This window comes from Dermacentor variabilis, chromosome 4 (assembly GCF_050947875.1).
Source record: "Dermacentor variabilis isolate Ectoservices chromosome 4, ASM5094787v1, whole genome shotgun sequence".
Taxonomy (NCBI): Eukaryota; Metazoa; Arthropoda; class Arachnida; order Ixodida; family Ixodidae; genus Dermacentor; species Dermacentor variabilis.
Window position 1 is genome coordinate 222829295 of NC_134571.1, and position 25233 is coordinate 222854527.

The following is a 25233-nucleotide window of genomic DNA, read 5'->3' on the forward strand; positions in this document are numbered from 1 at the left end:
CAAATCAGTTCTGCTGAAGCCCACTATGCCCACGAAACGAAACGCGTATGCACTGCACAAAATTTTGCACGCTTAGGAGGCTCTGCCCGACCCATGGTGAACACCGTTAGGCTTTTAGCAATGCTTACAGTGCACGGCAACGAGCTCTAACTCGACAGGCGATGTAAACAGGCGTGGTTGAAAACTGTACACTAATTCTGGCTGCCTTGGGCGCACAGAAACAAAAGATAATTCGATAGCAGTAGTATTCAAAGTTTGCCTAATCCACTTTCCGTGTCACGCGCCTATCATCATTTTTACTTGCCATAAAAATTCGCCAAACAAGATACCTTCATTGGTCCCCACCAACAGTTTGATCTGAACTCTTAAGTATCAGGGCATTATCTATGGGACAATCAAACACCATTTACACACCCACGAAGGGGTAAGAATGTTTTGAGAGTGGGTTTCCGTTATTGCTTCGTGCCGCAGTCGGTGGTGCATGGCAACCTTTCCCTCATAAAATTGCATATGAATCTGAATACTAAGAGGCGGAGGGACATTCTGTAAGAGTCCCATTTGCTGGTTGGCTGGGCAGGGGCACTTGTGAGGAGCCGGGCACCCCCCGCCAGCCTCCATCTTGCTGGTGTACAGAATACCACATCGGGGGGGCAGGGTCGGCTGTTTACCTTCGCTGGAGGTATCCTATCCGTTTCGCTCGCACCATTGCATGCGTGGTGTACGAACGCCACTGCTTTGTGCGCGCAGGGCCAGCAGCTGCCGAGCAGAGTTGCGCCTCTCCACCCGCCGGGTCCGCTGTGAGAGCACAAACTGCCATTCAAACACGGGATTCGAAGCCCTCACAGGGATAGCTTGCACGGAGGCCCGTAGCCGGTGAATATGCCTCTTCTTGATCCGAAAGTGGTTATTCGGCTAGTCATTCAGAATAGGCCCAGCCACTGCTGCATTATGTTCGGCGATCGGCTTGCTCGTTTCCCTGAAGGGTGCTGCTTAGTTTAGCGATTATTGACCTGCCGTTCCGGGAGCCTAGTGGTTACCTTTTAGTCGACCAACTAAATGGCAGCCAGTTTTTGTGCACATCCTGCCTTTAGTGGTAAAACTAGAACAATCACTTTATCGACTCTTTTGCGTTGATGTGTTATTTACGTGTAAAGCGCATTTAACTCTGCAGTGGAGACACTACACCGGTGCGTAATTGACCGTGTTACCAGCTTACTAGAGGCGACGGCTCCGGGCACGCTCGATTGAACTAAGAGCGCACACCAGCTACCGCTATATTAAATAGGCGGCTGCACCTAGACTTGCAATAGGCTCGAAGGAATACAGGCACAAGGCTTGTGCCTGCATTCCTTCGAGTCGTAGGTGTGGTGCAAGGGTAAGCGACGGCAGCAAAGCGCAGCGAGAAGCGAGGACGTACGACCTGGGCGCACTCGAAGAAATTTCCCGCTCGAGGCTGGCACGGCAGCACGGCTCGCCGGCACGTACTCGCCGCTACGTGGTCTGTCTCCCCTGGCGCGAGTTGGGACCTTTAGGGGCTCGGAGGCGGCTCTTGTGGAGCCACGCGCGTTCCTTTGTGTTTACAACAGCTATGCCGAACGGCGGGGCCGTTGACCGCTTCCGATCTGGCGTAAAAGCGAGCTCCCGTTCTGAACGTCGTCCCACGTTCGAGTTGTATGCTAGTTCGTGACTGCTTGTACAGCGTAGCCGGCTGATCTCGCCAAACCTTAGGGACACTGTCATGAATATGTTGAAGCACATTTTCAGTAACAAAATAAGCCTACTTTATTCGCTTTATATTTTTTTCTTTTTCCTTTGAGCACACAGCCTTTGCTGTGCGTGTGCCTCGAATGAGCGTGTTGCTATCCGCCTGTATCTGTTGAGACTAAGCCGATTTAGTTCTTTTTTCTGCAGCAGCCACTATACTTACGCGAGTTGTTGTGAGGAATCCGAGGTGGAACAGGCTTCGAGGCAACGTTAACGATAGAATGCAGGCAGCGCGCATGATGACCGCACAACCCACACAAGCACTACACACATCCTGAAGCGAATCTGTAGTACAGAAACAAATAAAGACCCAGTACTACGGTACTGCATTATGTAGTATTGTACAAAGTAAAGATCACTCACTGTACATTCGCTATACTGAGCTAGTGCAAAAGTACAGAACAGAAAGTGCAGTGAAAGCAAATTTAAAATATAGTACTGCACTGCACCTAGTAGTAGACGTTTTTGAAATAAATTCTATAACTTGAGTGCTGGCGATAGCAACTGTTCAATCGTTTGTTTTTGTTAAGAGTATTTTGACGAATGTGCTGCAATAATTGAAAAGTATATTAGTGTGCGGTATAACAACATGCCAGTGTTCATGATGGGAAATAGTGCGGGACGATGTTTTAACATGTAAGTTAGCAATTGGATGTGATAGTGCTTTGCTTTTGGGACTTCGACTTTTATTACGAACACAATGCAGGACTGAAAAATCCAAGTGAGCTTTATGATCTTGATTTTGGAAGTCAAACACGAGCATTCCAAGACAAGTTCTGAACCTAACGTAAGGCTTTTATTTTTTTTATTTCGTTTTGCAGTACCACTCAGTTTTAGTGGATTTCTTGGTATCGTTACCCAATACCTATGCCGCAGTAAACAAAGTGAGATGCCGAAAAGTGCGATGAATAATGATCTCTACTGGTCGTTACTGCTTAAATTTTATCAATACAACTGAGGAGGAGGATGTTGGTTGTGGGCGACCTCCTCGAAAGAGTGGCCGGCAATCGTTTTACCCCTTTTGAGCAGAGTTTAAGAATCTCGATATCGCTACAGGCGCGTCGTTCACTGCGTCCTCATTCAAAGTGCATCGCGGGGCGGACGAACCAGGCTGGGCAGGCAGCGATGCAGCACAGAACGAAAGCCGCGGGGCCGCCCAGCGCGACCGCCCTGGCCTTGTCTGCAGCGTTTCGGCATGAAACGCGCCCGCCCGCAACAGCTCTCTTTTGCTCGACAGTAAGGTGTAGCTTGCACCCAGCCTGAATAATAAATTATCTTACGTCTCGTTCACATCGCGAAGTTTGCTATCAACGGCGTGCGAATTTTGCCAACGCCGAAAGACTCTTGCTGAGTCGTATTAGATTCGTCGGATGATCTCGCCGCTGCCACCATTTGTTAGAGTTGTCGGACGATCTACAAGCTGTAGGTCGATCTCACCGCTGCCATTCAGATGTAAGATTTGGCAGTCGTAGCTGTAGGAAGGAGCTTCACTCTACGTCGGGGCTTAGGAGAGCAGGATTTATTTACATGTTATTTAGAGTTGAACATGAGATACATCGACAGTCTAGCGTGACTCCCAAATGGAGCCCGCTAGACGAACATACAGCAAACAGCTTACGAGCACACAGCTCACGAGTGCATTTCGAGCACGACAACGAGCACGACGACGAGCACCCTCTAGCAGCCGACAATCGCTGCTTACAATGGCTCTCGACTTGGAGTGAGGGCTCACACACACGCATAGGTGCAATGGTCCGGAGCCGACGTCAGAGGCGCTTCGTAGAACTCGGAGCCGTCCCGGGTGGCGCGCCCGGGTAGCACATTGTCTGGTGTCTCGAAAAGCGCATGGGGAGGTTCCGCCAGTTACCTCCCCTCGAGAACTCCCCTGAGCTGACCCCTCGCCACGTGGCTGCCGGTTATCCGCAGTTCTCTGAAGTGCGCCACCGTCCCGGTTGGATCGGAACACGTGCAGCGGGCTGAAATAGCTGCAGGCCGATCCTAACAGTCGTTACCCCTAACTGAACCTGTAGTAAAGCGAATTACTCCCGCCCTCCCCCCCCCCCCCCGCTCCACTCTTCTACTTTCGCTCGTGCCCACCATGTTGCCCTTGATACTGCTGTACGTTGGGCATGCTAGTACTCCAACTTCGACGAAGTCTTTAGCAACAGCGTACGAGCACGAAAGGAAGGCACGAACACAGTGCGCGTTGTGGTGTCCACGTCTGCCTTCCGCCCTCGTTTGCTCGCGCTAAAAAATGTTTGCTCTTGGCGCGGGCAATTAAGGAAAGATTGGACATGTTTTTGGGCATAAACTTTTCACCTCTCTTTCTTCCTGTTTAAAAAAAAAATATATTCCCATTTGGTTTCGCGCTGTCGGCACTAGCATATTCATGCTCGTGGTGAAATTATTTACCAGAAATCCTTAGTACCAAGTGAACTTCCTTCCTGTCAACTTATAAATAAGGATTTTATAAATACGCATGTATTTAACCTACTTCATTACTTCTGTGGGCTGGAGTTAGGTGGCAAAACAAATAGTATTCACTGAGACCCTCTAAAAACGATCTGTTGGCTGACACGGCACTCAGACTCACCAAAATTCCACTCAGACCGGCTCACCTTACTCAGACTCACTAAGACCATACTCAGCCGGGTTCACTCGTACAACTTTACCAGTATCAGACTAATGCAGGCCCTCTTGGACTTATGGATGTATAGATTTGCTGCATCTACTCACAGCGTCACTGCACACACTGTTTCATATTATGCCTTGTATTTGTGTTTGTTGCCATGGATAGAGGCAAAAATCTCGTCAAGCTGCAAACAAGCAGCTTTTAGTTCCTGTTGTAGCACCTATCTTTTGTAAATAAGTGCAAATAAAGATTGATTGGTTCATTGACCGATCCGCCCTCGCTCGAGCCAACTCAGGTTCACGGAATTACAGACAAACTACTTAGCAGCCAAGTCATGAGCTGAGAGTCCTAAAGAGTCATGGAATCGCCCATTTGCTCTTTGGATTCGAACTTGGAAGCATATCTGAATCATCTCAGTCACTCGCTCACTAAATGAGAGCTCGCTCCGAAGTCCAGTTCATGCTCACGCCTACTCAAATTTCGCACTCGTCGGCTCACACGCACACGTTCATCATCACGCCCGCTAACACTCGCCGGCGTTTACTGGTATTCACGTCCATTCATCCTGAACGGCACTCACTCATGTTTGCATTCAGGCTTGTCAGCACTGACTCGCGCCCACACTCTGCTTTAATCACGCCCGCCCACAGGTAGGCATACTTCCCCGCGCTTACACGTGCCAAGGACCATTGTACTTGGCTTTGTACAAATGGCATGAAACAAGGCGACAAATTAGAGTCGACAACAGCGCAAGTGCCACTTACAAGTTTATTTCCTGGAACCGGTGCAAGAATTCTATACTCCTCGTGCGAGTGACCACGCGTTTAAAAGGGCCTTGAACCACTCTTCCGGTTTGGTGAAATAACATAGGCCGCGGGTAGCATACGCTGCTGTGAACATCTCAGCCAAGTTTTGCTGTCGTACGCGGTGCGTGCGAGCTCGCAAGCGGATCGCCAAGTCACCTTTCTCTCAAGCGCTCTCCTTACAGCAGAAGGCCCTGTCCTCACTCTCTTCTGGACGCTTTGTTTAGTCATTTCCTTAGGCGGCTGCTATTGGCCGATAGCTGACATCAAGTTGTGGTAGGCTACATGACTACATGGTGGCCGCCGCGGGGTGCCGCCACGAGTCCACTGATAACTTATTTGTTCTTACTAAGTGTATTGAAATATCAAAAGTAGAAAGCAGACCGTTGTGTGTGGCCTTTTTAGACATTACAGGAGCATACGACAACGTAGACCGCAACATTTCGTGGGATATTCTGGAAGGGGAGGGTTTAGGTAACGATTGTCTACAGCTTTTGAGAGAGATTTACCTAGAAAATACCGTTTGCGTTGAATGGGAAGGGATGAGCAGCGAGAAGAAAGTTCATATCAACAAGGGACTTATGCAGGGGTGCCTTTTATCCCTGCTGCTGTTTATGATGTACATGGTGAGAATGGAGAGGGCGCTAGAAGGAAGTAATATCGGGTTTAATCTCTCATACAAACAGGCGGATACAGTAGTAGAGCAGCAGCTCCCATGTTTATTTTATGCGGACGACATTGTGTTGCTAGCTAACAAGGAAAGTGATTTGCAACGTCTGGCTATGGGGATACTATAGGTACGAGGTCCTCCGAGGTATGTGGAAAGGTGTAATGGTTCCAGGACTTACTTTTGGAAATGCGGCAGGATGGCAACAATTTAGGTTTGAAATTTAGTGTTATAAATTGAGGTGTTACGGCATTCAATGAAAACAGTGAACAGACAGTGGAGCTACAGGGCCAGGAAATACCTCGGGTAATAGAATATAAATATCTTGGTATATGGATAGACGAAGGCAATAGATATATGGAAACACAGGAAAAAACAATAACAGTGAAGGGGAAGAGAAATGGCGGCCATAATGAAACACAGAGCGCTATGGGGATACAATAGGTAGGAGGTCCTCCGAGGTATGTGGAAAGGGGTAATGGTTCTGGGACTTTCTTTTGGAAATGCGGTTGTTTGCTTTAAATCAGGGGTACAGTCAGGACTCGATGGGAACCAAAGGTCAGTGGGTCGCCTCGCATTGGGCGCTCACGAGAACACTGCAAATGAACCTGTGCAGGGTGACATGGGCGGGACCAATTTTGAAGTGAGGGAAGCTCGCAGTAAAAATTGAGTATGAAGAACGGCTGAGGAATATGGAAGAAGGTAAATGGGCTGGGAGAGTGTTCCAGGTATCTGTACAGGAAAAACATTGATTCGCAGTGGAGGAAAAGAGCTAGGAAGCTTACCAGCAAGTATGCGGCTTGTAGGTTGGGCAACACAGCAACAAAGAAGGTCAAGCGGACAGTCAGAGAGGCTGAAATAACCTCATGGGTGGCGGCAATGGAAAAGAAACCTGCCATGAGTAACTACTTAACGAGGAAAAAACGAAATCAGGAAAGAAACAATTTATGATAACTCAAAGGGAAGCTCATTACTTCTCGAAGCGAGATCGGGATGCCTTAGAACACGCACCTACAAAGCGAGATATAAGACGGAAGAAGCATGTGCTTGCTGCGGTAAAGCTAGGGAGACTGTGGAGCATGTTTTATTAGAATATGAAGACGTCTACCTAGCGGTTAATTTAAGCGCCACTGGCCTCCTTGAAGCACTTTGGTTCAGCAAGAGCAGTGGAAAAGTAAACATGCCCGCAGTAAGCATTAGTAAGAGGCGATTAGAGGATTGGTGGAAGAAAAGTAGGGAAACGACAAAAAACGGAGACGTACAAAAGCACAGTTCAAAATAGGGGATCAGAAAATTTGGGTGGGTAGTTCGTAGTGTTTTTTTTTCTCTTTTTTTATTGTTTGACCTAGGTAGGACATTAGGCGGTATAATAGCAAGAGCTTGGTGGCGCAACCCACCGCCCCCTTTCCAAAGGTGACGCTCATAACATCCATCCATCCATCCATCCATCCATCCATGGCTAAGCGCACTGCGACTCTCTGGGCTCAACCGCGTGACTTGTTCAGCGCGTCGCAGGAACCAAATGGGGAAGTCGTGGCGTCTCCAAGATGAACTTTGAACTGCGCGTCACGGTGACATCTAGAAGGCGGAACGCTGTGGACACGCCCTTGCACTGCGTCGTAGCCTTCGCAGTGCAAGACATTGGAGAAGGCACGGGAGCACAGCGCAGGCCGCGTTTGATTGCCAATAATTACGCTTCTTCCCGAACGCCTTGAAGTACTTTTTGTGGCAAAATATTTCTTAAGTAGCCTATTTTCACTTCAAATGCGTTTCTCCACTTCGGTGAAAAGTCGTTCAGGACCACTTTAATGTTGAGAATAGGACGGTGCGATGGCGTTGTCCTGTCCAACAATGTTGGAGATGAATACTAACTGACGACAGAGGACCTCAGTTGCTCAGTCGTTATTTATTCACTCGATGCCTGGCCCTGACCGCCTGTCGTCGTCAAATAGGTAACCACTGACGTCTCTAGGCAATCGAGATGTTGCTGCTGCATTTGCCATGCTAGTAAAAGCAGGTCGAGTACTCGGTGATTTTTTTTTTTTCATTCTCTCTTGAGATGCGCTTGTGATGTCGTCTATGAAAGCTACATGGAGTAGGAAGACGAGTCTCGCGAGTACCGATATCGGTGAAGAAGAGCACCACCAGGGGAGGCTTACATGGCCGCTGCAGTTAGTGCGGCCTGTTCGATGGCCTTTTGTCAAACAGCGTCAGGGAATGTGACGCCGTGCTGTAGCCCTTGGATGCCAACATGTCTGCGGCCACGGCAGCGCCAGGCCTGGTGCTGCACCGGCTTTTCGCGCTCTCTCGAGCACCGCCGTCGTCGCAGCTCCCCACGCGACGCTGCCGCCCGCAGTCGAGTGCGCGCTCGCAATCGACCACCGGTGATCGGGGATAGCCGGGCTGATTGATCGCTCTGCCATTGTTATCGGACGGCCTTTGGGGACGTCATTAGGGACGCGTTCGATCAGGCCGCCACCCTTAGCGCCTCTTCGTGTCTGTTTTTTGCCTCCCACCATTTTGCTCTATGCCGTGTGGGTTGCTTTAGCCTTTCCTTGAGCCTGCTTCTCAGTCGTTACTCTTCAGGCAATATTTTGTTTCCACTCTTACGGTGCGGTCGGTTCAAGTTTCCTCCGTCGTGCGGGAGCGACGTTTGGATACCTGTTATCATCGGGCCGCGAACGTCCGTCCGCTGACGATCGCCTGCTCCCGCTTGCGAGCAGATATACGGAGCCGCAAACGCTTCGCTTGAGCTCGTTTCCGTCCTAGTCGGTGCTTGCCGCTCCTCGTTTGGATTCCCGCTGCTGCTTCTCGTGCTGGACCGCTGCTGCAGCGGTCCAGCAGCTAGTTCATTCGAGCAGCGTTTCATTTTTCTGGTTGCTTCAGCAGCACTTTTGACTAGTGCAACAACTTGTGCGCTAACTTCTGCCGTTCGGTCTTGCGTTCTCGCGTATTCATTTTTATTTGTTTCCTCGTCTTTTTCTTCGTTGATGCGGTGGGGTGCAGACCGACGGTCTCCGTGAAAAAAGGAGAAGTCATGGGCTTGTATTTAGACACTGTTCTTGTGCAGCAGAATCTTGGCTTGGTTCAGTTCGTGCATGGCTTGCTGATATTCAAGTTATGCTTGCCCGCCCACAAGCACACACGCACACATACACGCAACAGAGAACACACAACGCATGCGTGCACACTGTCAATCAGATCCTTGTTTACAACTTGGCAAAAGAGGCTGCAGCTTGCTTCGTAGAGACTTTACAGATAGGTGTCTGACGTTGTTGCTAATGCGGCTCGTCTTTGTTTGCATTCAACGAAAAGGCAAACTGAGCCGTCTAAACAAAAGATGACGTCCTTTTCAGCTCGTAGGAATATCTGGAAAAGGGACGAAATTAGGAAAAAAGTTGGTGAAAGCCATCTCACGACCAATGTCGATGGTAATCATCGAATCAATAGAGCGACACAACGCATTGTCTAAACGAGTCACGTGTGATGCGTGTGCTGCAGCAGGACTCCTCTTTCGCCCGACAACTGTCGGCGCTATCTACCGGCGCACCCAGGTAGGCTGAGAAATGGGCCGTTTCACACGATGCAGTTTTTATCGCACTGGACATGAGCTTTTGGTCGCATGCGATGGAAATTGCAATCCATGTGTCGATCTCTCTTTGCAACTGCGTCGCACGAATCGCGGCGATTTTTGGACGCCAAAATAAAAAGAAAAAAAAAGAAAACCGAAAAAGGATCAGAAAGATCCGTTTAAATTGCGCCGCTAGCCAGATCGCGTTGTTCTTTGTTTCTTTATTTCTTAAGGTATGGCGGTTGCCTGTTTTTCAGCAAATCCAGAAAATGCAAGTAATTGAGCGGAGCCGTGTATTGCAAAGCAGTACGTAGTACCAGCAGCACATACCCGCCGTGGTTGCTTTGTGGCTATGGTGTTGGGCTGCTGAGCACGAGGTCGCGGCATCGAATCCCTGCCATGGCGGCCGCATTTCGATGCGGGCGAAATGCGAAAACGCCCGTGTACTTAGATTTAGGTGCACGTTAAAGAACCGAGGTGGTCTAAATTTCCGTCTCCCATTAGTCCCACGAGTCCCCCACTACGGCCTGCCTCATAATCAGAAAGTGGTTTTGGCACGTAAAGCCCCATAATTAAATTTTTTTTTACCATTAGCATCGACACCAGAACGAGGCAGATAAAAACTTGTAGGTCAGATTCGGTTCTGTGATTTCTATGCGTTTGTTGAGGCTACATTGGAGGTCAAGTGACATTTTCTTCGCGTTGACTTGGGCTGCTGATACTACGTACTTTTGAGTGTCTTTTGTCAATTTAGATGCACTGCTAGTTGTACGTACTGTGGTGTGTCACTCGGGAGAGGACGTGCATTTCGGGTGTCGTCCCAGTTTTCCGGTTCGTTGCGTTCTCGCAATGCACTATTGACGCCACTGTTGCGGCCCAGTGCGCTTTCGCGGAAGGAGTCTCAATTAAAAAAAAATATTAAACTGGGGTCAAAATGCTGCGTCAAGCGGGTATGACATGACAGCATCGAAGCCGGCCTTTATTAAACGCGCGACCGTTTATTTGGCTCACCTGCATCGTAGTTGTGCATTCTATTGTTCTAGAATATGCTGCTGCTGTGCCGTCTAACGTGCCTCTACATCTTAACATTGGGCATTCTTGAAATGTAGATTATATCCTTGTAAAACCATCCCAATAGGCATCACTTCTTTGCACAGCTGCAACTACATGAAAGCTTGCCACATTCATCATTAGGCTTGCACATCATTCCCCCAGCCATTACTGTACAGCTGCATGCTTAATGCTGTCAGAGCACATAATTTACATTTCGATAAATACATGGACGCTTATCGAAGTCAAATAGTCAAATAATGCAAGCATGTCACGTTGTGCCAGTCACAACGTGGCAGTCGCATTACAACGGGGTTGAAAAAAAAAAGAGAGACTTCCAATCCCGGCCCTGCGAAAGTGGATCTCTGGCGAAGCTGTTGAAAACTACTACTATGATGGGTGGATGGGGTAGGCAATGTTTATTGATTTAGAGTAATGGCAGAAATGGTAATTTAGAGTAATGGGAGCAATAGTAATTTTGATGGCGCGCCGCCGCTGGTCGTATTTCCGTTTCTTTTTTCCTTTGCCCCTCCAGGTTTCACGCTGCTCCTCGGAAGTCCTAACTATGCGTTGCCTACCCATAGCGGTGCTGCAACAAGAATGAAATCAGTTGCTAGGTTGGTTCGCTTGTATAGAAAAGCCTAGTGACGTCACTACCTGCGTCGCAAGTTGCCATCGCCGCAGCAGCTTGTGCAACAGTAACCTTTACCAGGGAAGGATGAGCGCTACGCCTTTCCCCTTGTTGTAGGGAACACCTTATCATCAGTTAATTGTGATGCGGATGCTTGTTTTGTTCATTTTTTATTGAAACGAATGCTGTTTTGTATATTGTATGCGTGATTCCAAAGAATGTGTGCACTTTTCGCCTGACTTTGCTGAGTGTTTCAAGCCGGCTTCACCTTCGCCGCGGGTCGGCCCGGTGTTGCACTACATCCGGTATCGACCCACATGTTTTCCCACGGTCGATGACGCGAAAAGTGCCGACCGATGAGAGGCTAACAACTTCCTTGTAAAACGCTCCTGTAGTCAGGTTTAGGCGCACGGTAAAAACCCTCGTGGTCAAGATTAATGCGGAGTTTGGCACTACGGTGTGTCTCATAATAAAATTGTAGTTTTGGCACGTGCAACGCCATAATTCGGTTAACATTTACCATTTCTGGCACGGTGCGATGTGCCGTGTGAGGCAATGACAATGCTAACCATCATGGAAGTTATGAACAATGGCGCGAAACGATGCCTCAAGCACACACGTCTTGCTGTGTGTTCTGTGTACTGTGCAGAAAAACAGCAGTGTTGCACGCAAGTTAACGTTTAACAACTCATCACTCACTTATTCGACTAAAGGCTGAAGAAAAATAAGCATTCGCCGTTGGCATTATGCTGGGGGGTGGTGGGGGCGCACTCGTGTAATTTCGTGCCAGGCTGGCCCTTAAGTCGCCGCTGCTTTCATTTCAACATCTCTTAAGCAACAATCCGACAAACGGTGACGTGCGTATTGGTATGGACTAGGGCAGCACCCCTGACTGCTGTCCTTATTCCTCGCAGGGCGACGGGGGATGCTCCGGCTGGAGAGAGCCTTCCTCATCGTCGAACGTCAGCCCGACCCACGTGAGTTTCCTTCTGCACATTTTCTTCCACCAAGATACTCGGCACCGGACAGCTGAGTTTGTATCACGCACGCTTAGTGCGCAATCAGAGTGCAGCTCTATACGTGTCTTCATTTCGCGATATATTGGCTGGCGCAGACAATCCATCTCATGCAAAGTAAGTAGTACTCAAGTCGGCGGTCGTCGAAAATCAGATCAGCGGGTCAAGCGCGTCCATTTGTATACACGACTCGTCGAAGGTTCCGTCTGATCGCTGGTGCCCGTGTGGGTTCCGGAAAGTACTACACATTTCGCGTCGCGCATACAATCAGATTATAATTACTATGGCGCCATCTCGTAGTCTTGTGCGGCACTCTGCTTTCCTCATCGCTCTTTCGCCACACACTCCCCGGCTTTCCGCCCCATGCTTTAACTGTAGCTTCCTCCTCCGCTTTCCTCATCGTGCTCTCTTCTTTCGCCTCCGGCTGCACTGCGCGTTCGCTCGTGATTTTCGCTGTGCTCGATCGCTCGCTTACGAGGGACAACGCTGACGCTCGCCGCAGGAGCGGGCGCCCAAAAGCTGCGTTCTAAAATACCAAGAAACCGTAGAACAGCGTTACCTGCTTTCCGAGCGCGTAACGCCTTCAATTACTCATGAAAAAAAATCTTTGACGAGCTCAGGCCTCTAGCCTTAGCATTGTCCCAGCGTTTATTTAAGCGAACATTAGTGGTGCTTGTCTTTAGGAAAATATAAAATCGGCTTCTGTCGTAGGTGCTGCGTTGCACGGGGCTTAAGCCCGACTGCCTTATATTCCTTCAGTGAAACCCGGCGCAAAGTGCCGAGGCACAGTGCTTAACTGATGCAGCTGAGCACGTGTACAATTTGTTGGTGCTGATGTATGAGTTAGTCGCCAATGCATGGCCCTGGCGTTCCGATTCGAGTGCATCAAAGCGCGTTAGATAAGCTCCGCACACCGCGCGAACCACGCAGGTGCAAAGCCTGAGTGAGTGTGTGATCCGTGAAGCAGAGTAGGGAAACTTACCAGTCGGGCGTTTGGTTAGCGTTGCGAAGATTCCTTGCAGCTGATATTCCGGTGTAGCGGAACGTTTCGAACGCGCACGAGCCATTCGTTTCGTTCGCGAGGCACAAGGAGAGGGCAGACATTGCTGCTGAGACTTCCCCAACCTGTCTGGCACGAGGGAAAGAAAGTCTTGGGGCGCAATGGTGGTCGAACTGCGCCATTTGCTCCATTCTGCTACATTTCGACTTGCCTGCTCCTGGCTGCGTCCACTCAAGTGCCATTTGCGCCAACTACGCAAAAGTGTGCGATATATTCGCATTTTCACGACAATGCAATGTTTTCAGTAGGGTTTGTCAACGACTGATTTTCCGGACGTAAGATTTTTCGGACATGCCAGATAATTCGGACGCCGTCGCGACACCGCCATGGTACGCATACAGTCAGTTTCTAAGAACGCCTGAAATTAGACGCAACAGCCCTTCGCCGTCGGATTTTCCGGACTTTTTGCCATGACTGCAGGTCCGAAATGGCATTGAATGGTTCTAGAAGACAAGCCACATAACTCAAGCCATTGTTTGAGTTATTTAGGCACTCAGAACAGTATCTATAGAATTGCTGATAGCTGCGATGTGTCGAAATATTCAGTGTCTCTGTGCCTCAAAATGGTTCTGGACTTCAGCAAAGAAGCAAAGAAGTGATATCAGCAAAGAAGTGATTGCTTGGCCTCGGGATCAAGAGCGGGAGAATCTCAAAGCACGCTTTCTTGCTAGAAGCAACGCTAAAGGACCAAGAAATACTATAGGGTGTGTTGACGGCTGTTACATGGAAATCCCTCACAGGAAAGAATCCTCTGCGCCGTGCTATAACAGGAGCTTCAATCGTTTTGCAAGGAATCTGTGATTCAAGGAGCCTCAATATGTTCGTTGGCTATTGAGGCTGCGCACACGACGCGCGCGTGCTGAAAGTTCTGTCTGGGGCGGTGCGCTGACGACTGGGGGACTCAGCGTGTCCGCTTGTCCCACGGCTTACGCCACCAGGATAATAGGGCAACGTTTGAACGTTACAAGCGGAATTTCAACAGATGCACAGCCAACCACATGCGGCAGTTGAGCGTGTATTTGGAATCCTGAAACACTGTTCCAAGAGAGTGCATCCAATTAAGGCGTCCACCAACCGGGAAAACGGAATTCCCAGCGATTTTGAATAGTCTGTAAATACTCAGGAAAAACTCAGGGAATTCGTGCTTCTATCAGTGAAAATTTGCTGTAATTTTATTGCAAGGGAACGAAAGTCACGGTAATGCTGGCTTGAGTAACAGAGACGAATCGTAACGAATATTGTTTGACGCCGTGTCGACGGCTGGAAGAGTCACCATTGTACAGTTAACGACCGACTTTCCGGACTTCCGATTATTCGGACGGCTTCGCGGTACCACAACTGATACGATCTCCACCGGTTGATGTGGGTCTTCACCGAGAGAATCAAGAAACCACGACGAAGGCGGGCATCGTAGTGATGAAAAAAAAATGTAGAAAAGATTGTATTCACTTCACTGGTACATAGTTGGTGCTCTTATCGATGTCTCGAGCGGTCCTGATTATCACCGGGGCCGGCACGGCCTTAAATAACCCCTGGCAGTCCTTTGGTTGTCGACGTCTTCACGGGGAGCCTGTGGAAGTAGGTTCTGCTGTCCACCCGGCCCGTCGGTTTTTCTTCCCTTCGTCCGTTCCTTTATGTATGCTCGGGGGGAAAAGGCGTTGACGCCTTTTGGTCTTGTGGTTGGCGACGTCATCCCGGGGGAAGCCTGTGGAAGTAGGTTCTGCCGTCGACCCTGCCCATCGGCTTTTCTTTCCTTCGTCCGTCCCTTTGTGTGAGCTCGGGTAAAAAGGGGTTGACGCCTTTTGGTCTAGTGGTTGGCGACGTCTTCCCGAGCGAAGCCTGTGACAGTATGTTCTGCCGTCCACCCTGCCCGTCTGGTTTTCTTTCCTTCGTGCGTCCCTTTGAGTCTCCAGGAAAAAGGGGTTGACGCCTTTGGTCTTGTTGTTGGCGACGTCTTCCGAGGGGAAGCCTGTGGAAGTAGGTACTGCCGTCCACCCTGCCCGTCGGGTTTTCTTCCCTTCGTCCCTCCCTATGTGTCAGCTCTGGGAAAAAGAGGTTGACGCCTTTTGGTCTTGTGGTTGGCGACGTCTTCCCGGGCGAAGCCTGTGGCAGTAGGTTCTGCCGTGCACCCTGCCGTCGGGTTTTCTTTCCTTCGTCCGTCCCTTTGTGTCTCGAGGAAAAAGGGTTTGACGCCTTTTAGTCATGTGGTTGGCGATGTCTTCCCGGGGGAAGCCTGTGGAAGTAGGTTCTGCGTCCACCCTGCCCGTCGGGTTTTCTTCCCTTCGTCCCTCCCTATGTGTCAGCTCTGGGAAAAAGGGGTTGACGCCTTTTGGTCTTGTGGTTGGCGACGTCTTCCCGGGCGAAGCCTGTGGCAGTAGGTTCTGCCGTCCACCCTGCCGTCGGGTTTTCTTTCCTTCGTCCGTCCCTATGTGTCAGCTCTGGGAAAAAGGGGTTGACGCCTTTTGGTCTTGTGGTTGGCGACGTCTTCCCGGGCGAAGCCTGTGGCAGTAGGTTCTGCCGTGCACCCTGCCGTCGGGTTTTCTTTCCTTCGTCCGTCCCTTTGTGTCTCGAGGAAAAAGGGTTTGACGCCTTTTAGTCATGTGGTTGGCGATGTCTTCCCGGGGGAAGCCTGTGGAAGTAGGTTCTGCGTCCACCCTGCCCGTCGGGTTTTCTTCCCTTCGTCCCTCCCTATGTGTCAGCTCTGGGAAAAAGAGGTTGACGCCTTTTGGTCTTGTGGTTGGCGACGTCTTCCCGGGCGAAGCCTGTGGCAGTAGGTTCTGCCGTCCACCCTGCCGTCGGGTTTGCTTTCCTTTGTTCGTCCCTTTGTGTCTCGAGAAAAACGGGGTTGACGCCTTTTGGCCTTGTGGTTGGCGACGTCTTCCCGGGCGAAGCCTGTGACAGTAGGTTCTGCCGTCCACCCGGCCCGTCGGGTTTTTTTTCCCTTCGTCTGCCCCTTGTGTCAGCTCGGAGAAAAAGTGGTGGACGCTGTTTCGGAGAACAGGACAATTATGTCGACATTGTGACGCCCGCTTTAAGGCTTCTCACACTGGACAAGTCAACCATAAGATGGGCGTAATTACCCTTTTCGGTATCGTGTTTGTCGAAGTCTTCCCGGGGAGCCAGTGGAAGCATTCGTAAAGCTCTGTCGTCGACAGCGTCCCACCCTTCTGTTTGCCTTCGTCCATCCCTTTGTGTCAGCTCGGGGAGTAAAAGGATTGACGCTGTTTCGGAGAAGAGGGCAATTATGTTGACGTGGGGACGCCCGCTTGAATGTCTCTCACACCCGACAGGTCGATCATAACTACACGTACCCCACAGAATCAGTGTATCAGAATGTATCAAATTTCGGGCGCAAGAATCTTTCACAGTCCGATTTTCCGGACTTTTGCCGTGACCGCAGTTTCGAAACGGCATTGATCAAAGCCACCACCGCCGCCTATTTCATTACCTCGCCGCCTGAAACCGGCGCTCTCGAAGGCAGTTCCGCTGGCAGCCGTAGCCACCACCGTGGCAACGCTAGGCATAGCTACTTCGACGTTTGCTACCAATCTTCTTGCTGTTCGGCGCCGTGTTTTTCAAGAAAAGAATTCACCGCTGTTAACAATGGTGCCGACTCCGCCATTGTAGTCCTCGCGATTAGCTTGGAAGCTTGGAAAACAGGGCGCGTTCCATAATGCAAGTTCCCGAAAGTCCGTTTCGCTTCAATACAGCGTTGTTATGCGGTGAATCATAACAAGCGTGGGAAGGGGAAATTGTCACGGGACACGGTTTGTATTCCTTAATTATACGCGCGTGCACTCGCCATCTCCTGTGACAGTACGAGCACCGATATGCGTAGTAAGTGTACTGGCAGGCCTTCGGAGCTTTTCAGGTGTGCCTTTGGCCATTTCAGCACCTAAGGGCAGTAAAAGACGCATTGATTTTTTCGAACTCACCGATTTTTCGGACTTTTTGCGGGCCCTAGGGAGTCCGAAAAATTGGACGTTGACTGTACAACTGACTAAAAGGATTGGTCGAATGGTTTGTGGAGTGAACACGCGGCGTAAGGACGACGAGAACAGAAAGGACCTACGCATTGAGGAATGAACAGGAAAAGGAAGCGTGTCGCCGTTTCTTTGAAGGAGCTTGAGCCCAAAAAACGAAGTGTTGACTGACGCCGCGATGCAGGCATCCCTCATCCAAGCTAAAATAAACTCTTTAAGGCAGTGAAACGCAACACTGAGGCGTTGTGCTTAGGCTGAGATTATATCAGGACAATTTAGGTTGATTTACCAGCTGTCGAGAAAGAATCTCACTTGTGACAAAGTTCAGGCCTCATACCAACGAGTTCGCTATCAGTTGATATTGTAATGAAGAAGAGGAGCCTGCCTGCGCCAAAGCACCCTCGCTACCGGTATCAGCTCGTGGTTGCTGTCCTTGGCCGAACGCTTGTGGCTGCTACCCATTTGCCTGCGCCCGTTGCTAATAAATATCTTAGCAAGTAGTGGAGGCGCTGGGTTTCAAACACCCTGCAACTTCGGTGTTGCACTCTAGCCCCCATCATGCCCTACGACGCATGTACTCCTCCAACGGCGTCGGCCACCTTGGCTTGTGCCGGTGCCTTGAGTCAGCGAGATCCCCCTATCTTCTCCGGCACAGATGACAAAGACGTTGAAGATTGGATCTCCTCTTATGAGCGAGTGAGATCCCATAACCAGTGGGACGATGTTACCAAGCTGAGAAACGCCGTAATCTATCTTGCGGATGTTGCGAAGCTATGGTTTCTAAACCATGTAGCCGACCTCACTTCTTGGTTGGTCTTCAAGACCAGCTTTACCCAATTTTTCGGTCGGCCAGCAGTACGAAAGCTCGCGCTGAACGTTTGCGCACACGATTCCAAGAGGCCGGAGAGAACTTCACGAGCTACATTGAGAACATTGTTGACCTTTGCAAACCGGTGAACTCGTTGATGTCAGAAGAGAAGATCAAACATATAATGAAGGGTATTGAGGACGGCGCGTTCCAAATGTTATTATCGAAGAGTCGTCACAGTGTCGCTGAAGTGATACAATTATATCAGAGTTACGACGAGTTGCGCAGGCAACGGCTTCACACCCGACGTCCCACTCCGCCCGCCGATTCTCCGTCAAGCCGTGGAGTCGACGACGACCATGCTGCTCTGTTCATAAAAATTCAGGAATACGTTCGCGCAGAGGTCGCCCGCCAGTTATTTTTGATATCTTCTGTCCCGGAACCACCACCCGCTTTGCCTTCTATGATCCGCGACTTGATTCAAGAGCAAGTATCTCAAGCCGTTCCTCCAGCCGCTGAGCAGACACCAGTCACTGCACCTCTCACTTACGCTGAAGCAGTTTCCCGATCTCGTCCACAAACGCGCTCTATGCATTGACCGCCGACATTTTTGCCGCCATCTATACCGCTTCACGACCGACAGCATTTTCCTCCTATGCCGCTACTCTACCGACAGCATTTTCCGACTCCTCAATCGCGACTCGGACCTTACCCCCACCAGTGGCGCACCTTCGATGACCGCCAAATATGTTTCGCTTGTGGTGGTGCTGGTCACGTGGCGCGCCATTGTCGTCGTTGCATGCTTCCTCTTCGGAACATCCGGCGAGCGCCACCTTTCCCCGCTCCGTTTTCCTCTTCGGCTTCCAGCCTTCCTACCTCTTCTTTTCCTCCTGACCGCCCAACCGCGTCTACCCGCCGCTCACCATCTCCCCGTCGTCACTCGCTTTCTCCCGTGCGGCGCCGTCCCGTGTGCACCGAGCAGGAAAACTGATGGCCGCAGTTCCCGAAGCACGAGCTGCGTTCACGTCGCAATGGTGAAGTCCTCGTCCCTCTTCAGCCAAGGTAATACAAGTGTCTGTCGAAGGAATCGCTATCCTGGCACTTGTAGATACAGGAGCCGCCGTATCTGTAATTTCCGCAGAACTCTGCAGCACACTAACAAAGGTTTTGACGCCTCTCTCCGACGTCTCCCTTAGAACCGCCAACGCTCAAAGTATTACGCCTCTCGCTGCCTGTACTGCTCGCGTCTTGATTCAAGGACTACTGCATACCGTCGAATTCGTCGTGCTGCGCTCGTGTTCCCATGACATTATATTAGGCTGGGACTTCCTTGCAAATAATAACGCCGTTATTGACTGTTGTCATGCCGAACTTGAACTTTCTGCAATTCCCGACCTTGAGACTATCGAAAACGGCCGTTCTAGTGCTAAACTCTTTGTGTCCGAAGACAATGCCGTCGCTCCACGCTCTTCCCTGCTTATGCCTGTGTCACGCGCCGCTATTTTTGATGGCACAGTTCTCTTTACGCCCTCTGAGGTGTTCATTCGCCGTCGATGTTCTCCGCTGCCCTTTTCTCTCCTTATTCTTCGCAGCGGCGTCACCAAAATGGTCGTCGACAATCCCACGGCCTCCCTTTACCTTTATTTCATGGTGCCTAGGCCTCGTTCAACCGATCGACACCTTTTGCATCTTTGACGCTCCTGCCGTTTCTACTTCGCCGGACCTTGGCGCACTTGTGACCCTGCGGTTGATCAGTCACTCCTCGACGCTTTCTACTGCTCCATCGACGATGGAACGTCATCTTCAGAACGGAGCCAGCTTATCGCTCTCCTGCAGAAGTTCTGCGCCTCTTTCGACAGCCATGCTTCCGGCTTGGGCCGCACAGCGACCGTCTTTCGCTAGATAGGCACCGGAAGCAATACACCTTTACCGCAACGCCCTTACCGAGTATCCGCCTCTGAGCGCCGTGTCACTGACCACCAGGTTGTTGACATGCTCAAGCGTGGCGGTGAGCAGCCTTCCAACAGGCCCTTGGCATCACCGGTTGTTCTCGTTAAGAAAACGAATGGCTCTATTCGATTTTGCGTCCACTATCGACGTCTGAACATGGACGCTTGCCCGTTACCGCGCATCGACGACGCCCTCGACTGTTTTCAGGGAGCGAAGTTCTTCGCTGGATTTACGTTCCGGATACTGGCAAGGCCCTTTGGCACCATCTGATCGACCGTAAAACAGCATTTGTAACACCTGACGAATTATACGAATTCATCGTAGTGCCTTTCGGCCTGTGTAACGCTGCAACCACTTTTGAGAGAATGATGGATAATATTTTACGGGGCCTCAAATGGAACACACGTCTATGCTACCTGGATGACGTAGTTGTTTTTTCCGATGATTTCCCAACACATCTCAGCCGTCTCGAGCACGTTCTGAAATGCCTTACTGATGCGGGACTTCAACTAAACTTTAAAGAAGTCGTTTCGGCGCCCGAAAGCTCACCATTCTTGGCCTTGTTGTATGGCGAGACGGCGTCCTTCCTGATCCAGCCAAGCTCCGCGCTGTCACCGACTTTCCACAACCAAAGAAGTTAAACGAGCTTCAAAGTTTCCTTGATTTATGCTCGTATTTCCGACGTTTCATTCGAAATTTCGCTTCCATCAGTGCACCCCTGACAGCCCTTCTAAGTGGCGACAAAAAACTTTCCACTTGGTCGCCCGCCTGTGATGACGCCTTCATGAAATTACGCCACCTGCTAACCTCGCCACCTATCCTCCGCCACTTCGATCCTGCAGCCCCCACAGAGGTCCACACTGATGCCAGCGGCGTCGGACTCGGCGCCGCACTCGCGCAACGAAAAGCGGGGTCTGATGAATATGTCGTTGCCTACGCGAGCCGAACTCTAACAAAGGCCGAGGCTAATTACTCTGTTAGAGAGAAAGTGTTTAGCCCTTATTTGGAAAATGCCCTTGGAAAATTTCGTCCTTATTTGTATGGTCACTCTTTCGATGTCGTCACTGGTCATCACGCTCTTTGTTGGCTTGGCTGTCTACCCTTAAGGACCCATCTGGCCGACTTGCTCACTCGGCCTTGTTACGAACGCCCTGCAAGGCTACCAACCTACAAAATTTTCCCAGCCAGCTGCAGCTGCGGAGGTGGCGAGCTTCCGAGAAGCGACCGTGGAACCCTTCCCCACCTGCTGCGGCGACTCGAATTGTAGGGACGACGATGTGCCGCATCAACACCCCCTCGGCGCCGCTATGACTAAACGCAGTCGGCGGACCAAGTGGATTCGCCGTTGCTATCACGGCTTGTTAGAAGCGGTGGAAATCCTTAGAGATGTCTTGCGGCCGTCTCACGGGGCTTAGAAGTAATGGACAGACACGGCGGCCATTGTCTGCTGGGTCAACGCTGGGATAAAGAGGCGCCTGCTCGGGGCAGGACCCGTGTCTGCGAGAACCCTCTCACCTCGGTGTGGTCAGTGAAACCTGTGCGGAAGTGAGAGCGTAAACCCTGCCCCTCAAAGGCGGGTCGGCTACGTTGACTTTGGACGCTCCGTTTGGCAGAACGGCCGTTTTTGCTCTCATCAGCATCCTTTCGAATCAAGCCACCTCTTCACCATCTCGCGCTCTTCGCCGCCACACACTAAACATTTTAACATCCTTAAGGGTGTAAATCAGTTTGTCGCCAGACGAACACCCTAAGGGTGCTGTTGTCTACACCCTACAGTTGGGGTGCCATTATAGCACCCTAGAGGAAGGGTGTCCAGCAAAATAAATTTAGGGTGTAGGGGTGCAAGTCCATATTAACACCCATCTATGTGGGTGTTATGTTGCAAGGGTGTACACCCTTTTATTTCTAGTGTGTATGGAAGGCAGGTTCGGCAGTACACGCCTTCAATTACTACTATGTACAGCGATCCACGCGTAACTCTCGCGTGTGTCCGAAGGTTCAAGTTCGGCTACCAAACGCACCGTCGAACAGCTGGCCTTGAAGCTTCGATGGGGACACACACACCTATACGTGTGGATCACATTACATATTAGTAATTCATGGTGTATATTGCAAAATCTGTCTTCGCTGCACAAATACAACCTAGCAAATGTCACTTTTGAGCATGTATATCAACACCAACGGTTATCACGATTTCCAGATCCATATAACATGCAACACAGACTGGTACCGATATATGCTGCATTTTCAAGAAAAATGTAAATATATTTATTGCATGCTGCAATACAGAGTACAAGATATACATAAATCACAGGAAATATAAATATGCACAATCACCAAACACATCGGTAAGTACAAGAACATGTACATTTCCAACAAAGCTACCTAAAATATATGTATTCATCAAATCTGTTCTTAGAGAAGAAACTATGCATAGCGGCACTGAAAGAGCCTGAGTTGACCTCGCAGTGTTTCGGGCCACATAAAGGAATAAATTTTCAGTATAAGGCTCAATGAACGAAAATTCAAGTTTTGATGCCTTGAAAAAAAGGGATATTGCAAAGGTGAATTAGGGAAGCAATTGAAATGTAGAGCAAACGCACAAGACACCTGTTATTTTGTAAACTAATGTAATCGCAAAGCATTATGAAAAGTTTGGAAAGTCGATATAAGCATAACTGGCCAACATTTTTCGGACTGAAACAATACTTTCCAAGCGTAGACGTGCTTTAAGTGAGGCTTAAGCCAGCAGCATTATTGCTAATTTTCTCTTTCTAACAAGATTACTTGAGCACGAAAAATATGTAGAATTTTTTAGTGCCTACATAGTTTGTCCTCTTTTGTGAAACGAGAGTCCTCTGTGCTAAAGGTGCTGTGTAGCAGATTTTCTAACTACAATTCCAGTTTCTATAAATTTTTGTCTTGTAACCCGAAGGCACTGGTACATATAAATATGTAGTTTGAAAATAGGTTCTTTTCTTACTATAAATCAAGAGTGAATATTTCACATTTACTTTTGTGTGGGTGCAAAGTGCAGTAGAAGCCCTGATAAAAGCAAACCACTGTTGAGTAAAAGATTTTGCTGAGCACGAAAGGTGGACAGTATTTTAAAATACATAGTAAATTTCTAAATTATTTGCACTTAGATGCAATAATACAAGATTAGGGCTTGCTGTAGCATGTGAGTACGCAAATTAGCAAATATGGTTTGATAAATTAGCCATACTCTGGTTACTAAAAGAACACAGGCAGTCATGTAAAAGTTCAAGTTAAATATCACACTGTTAACAATTGCCAGCAAATGGTCTTATCAAATATTTTAAATATACTGAAAAAGGTGCTTTCTTGGGATAGTTCACATACACGCACGCATGCATTCACGCGCGCGCGCACACACACACGCACACACAACAAACACACAAGTCTCTACTACATAAGCAGCTTCCCATGCTTCACACGCTGCATTTTTTATCCTTTGACACTCCTACTGCTAAGGCATAAAAAAGCCTTCGTGTGACCAACCCCAAACTCCTCAACCTACACTTCCAGCCCAAACATACAGCTTAAACAGAGCCAGGACAAGCCTTGCAGCTTCCCCAGTTCTCCAAACTGTAGTTACGAATTTCAATAGGGCTATAGGCGACAGCTCTCGAAGGGCATGCAAACTACCAGGAGAGACCTAAAGCTTGCATATGATACCTCTAAAGCACAACAACACTCCAAATTTTCAAAACTCATTAGAGCTCCTGAGGACAATTGCTATATACGTAGGACGTCTCGAATAACCTGCTGTTCACAATTTCACCGGTTGTCTGTATCAACGGAAATGTGGGCTAATGGAAAATTCACGTCTTTAAGATGAGAATTAGTGTAATGGTGAAACACACTACCAGATTTCTTAATCATTTATTTATGTTCTGGATGTAACGTTCCCTTTAGAATAACAATCAAGGATATCAATTCATCAGGGCAGAGGAGGGAAAAAGGAGGAAGCGTATACCTGACGCCTTCCCACTGATCCTCCTGAGAAACGGCGCCTCATACAGCAGTTGTCCAGGTTGGCTTGAAACCAAACTCGGGTTTCAGGCGTCAACACTCGCTGCACCAAATTGGAAGAGTTTTATTGCAAGTAAAACTCTACCGGCCTTATGCAATACATATGCACGCACACAAAACGCACTCGCGCGCACACAAATATACGCACTCTCAAAGCGCAGACACAAAAGCACGCACGCGCGCATTGATAAACACAAGCAAGCACACATACATGCAGGCAGACACGCTATCACGTGCACGCACACACAGCGACCCACACAGAAACAAGCTCACAAAACACGTACGCACTAGACACACGCAAGCACGCCGGCCCATACAAACCGGCATGTACGCGCGCGCGCGCGCGCAGCCACACACACGCACGCACACAAAGCGAGCTGAGCGCACGCACACGCACGAATCGAGCCGAACGCGAGCACGCACGCACACACGCACAGACAAAACGAGCCGAAGACATGCTAAAGGCGTCCGGCAAGCAGCAACAGCAGCACGCGACCGCATCAGGGAGAACCAATACCGCGCCAGTTCTTTCGAAAGATGGCAAAGTCAGTCGTCCTTTTTCTACGCGACGCAAAAGTGGTCGACCACGTTACAAGAAGCCACGCTGAACGCACAAAAGAATCACATCTACGAACGTTGAAGCGCTGAGAAACAAAGCGTAACTATGCAGGCGCACCGCGCCCGATATAAGACGGGGCGCGATCGAGGTAGTTAACTTGCCCTACTAGGAGTGCAGCTGCCCTTGCTGTTACATTAGTGAATTATGCTACGAGATCACAGTAAGAAACTTCTAGAGCGAAGAAACACACGTAACCCACCAAAGAAATACCAAATAAATGGGCACTTGCCTGAAAATTCCCATTATGGCAGTACTACCGACCGCCGACACAGGGCACATTGCAACTGCTCGTATCAGCGTCCGTGGTTCTATCTTCCAGTGCGTACGAACGCTTTGCTTTGAAGTGGAGCACGAGTAATACACAAAGCACGGGCCATACCTTTTTCTACACCGCGCACAAAACTAATCACACGTGTAAAATTATATCGCACAGCGCGGCACGCGAACGCACTTCATGTAGCGAGCGAATGCAATAATGGCGTAGCTTCCGCCTTCCCGTCCTACCGCGCGCCGAAGTGACGGCATGTGACTGTACAGCGTCCTCCCGTCACTTCCGGTCGCTTTTCATTGGGCAGGGGGCGGCCGCGCAAATTGAACGTTTATTCTGACAGGTTTGGTTGCTC

General features: G+C 49.6%; 1 protein-coding gene and 1 long non-coding RNA gene across 4 annotated transcripts in view; one reads left to right on the forward strand and one right to left on the reverse strand.

Moving 5' to 3' along the window:
* Window positions 1–25233, forward strand: part of LOC142580123 (protein O-mannosyl-transferase Tmtc3-like) — an 870647-nt gene that overhangs the window by 257389 nt on the left and 588025 nt on the right. For all 3 annotated transcript variants that reach the window (XM_075690944.1, XM_075690943.1, XM_075690942.1), the window contains one exon: window positions 12033–12095. In XM_075690944.1, the coding sequence (XP_075547059.1) occupies window positions 12033–12095 (63 nt within the window). The remainder of the gene's footprint in view (window positions 1–12032; window positions 12096–25233) is intronic.
* LOC142580126 (uncharacterized) lies at window positions 9102–25066 on the reverse strand. Its single transcript, XR_012827571.1, has 3 exons — window positions 24840–25066; window positions 23936–24034; window positions 9102–9235 (listed from the first exon to the last, which is right to left on the reverse strand). It is a non-coding gene; the product is annotated as an uncharacterized LOC142580126 (long non-coding RNA).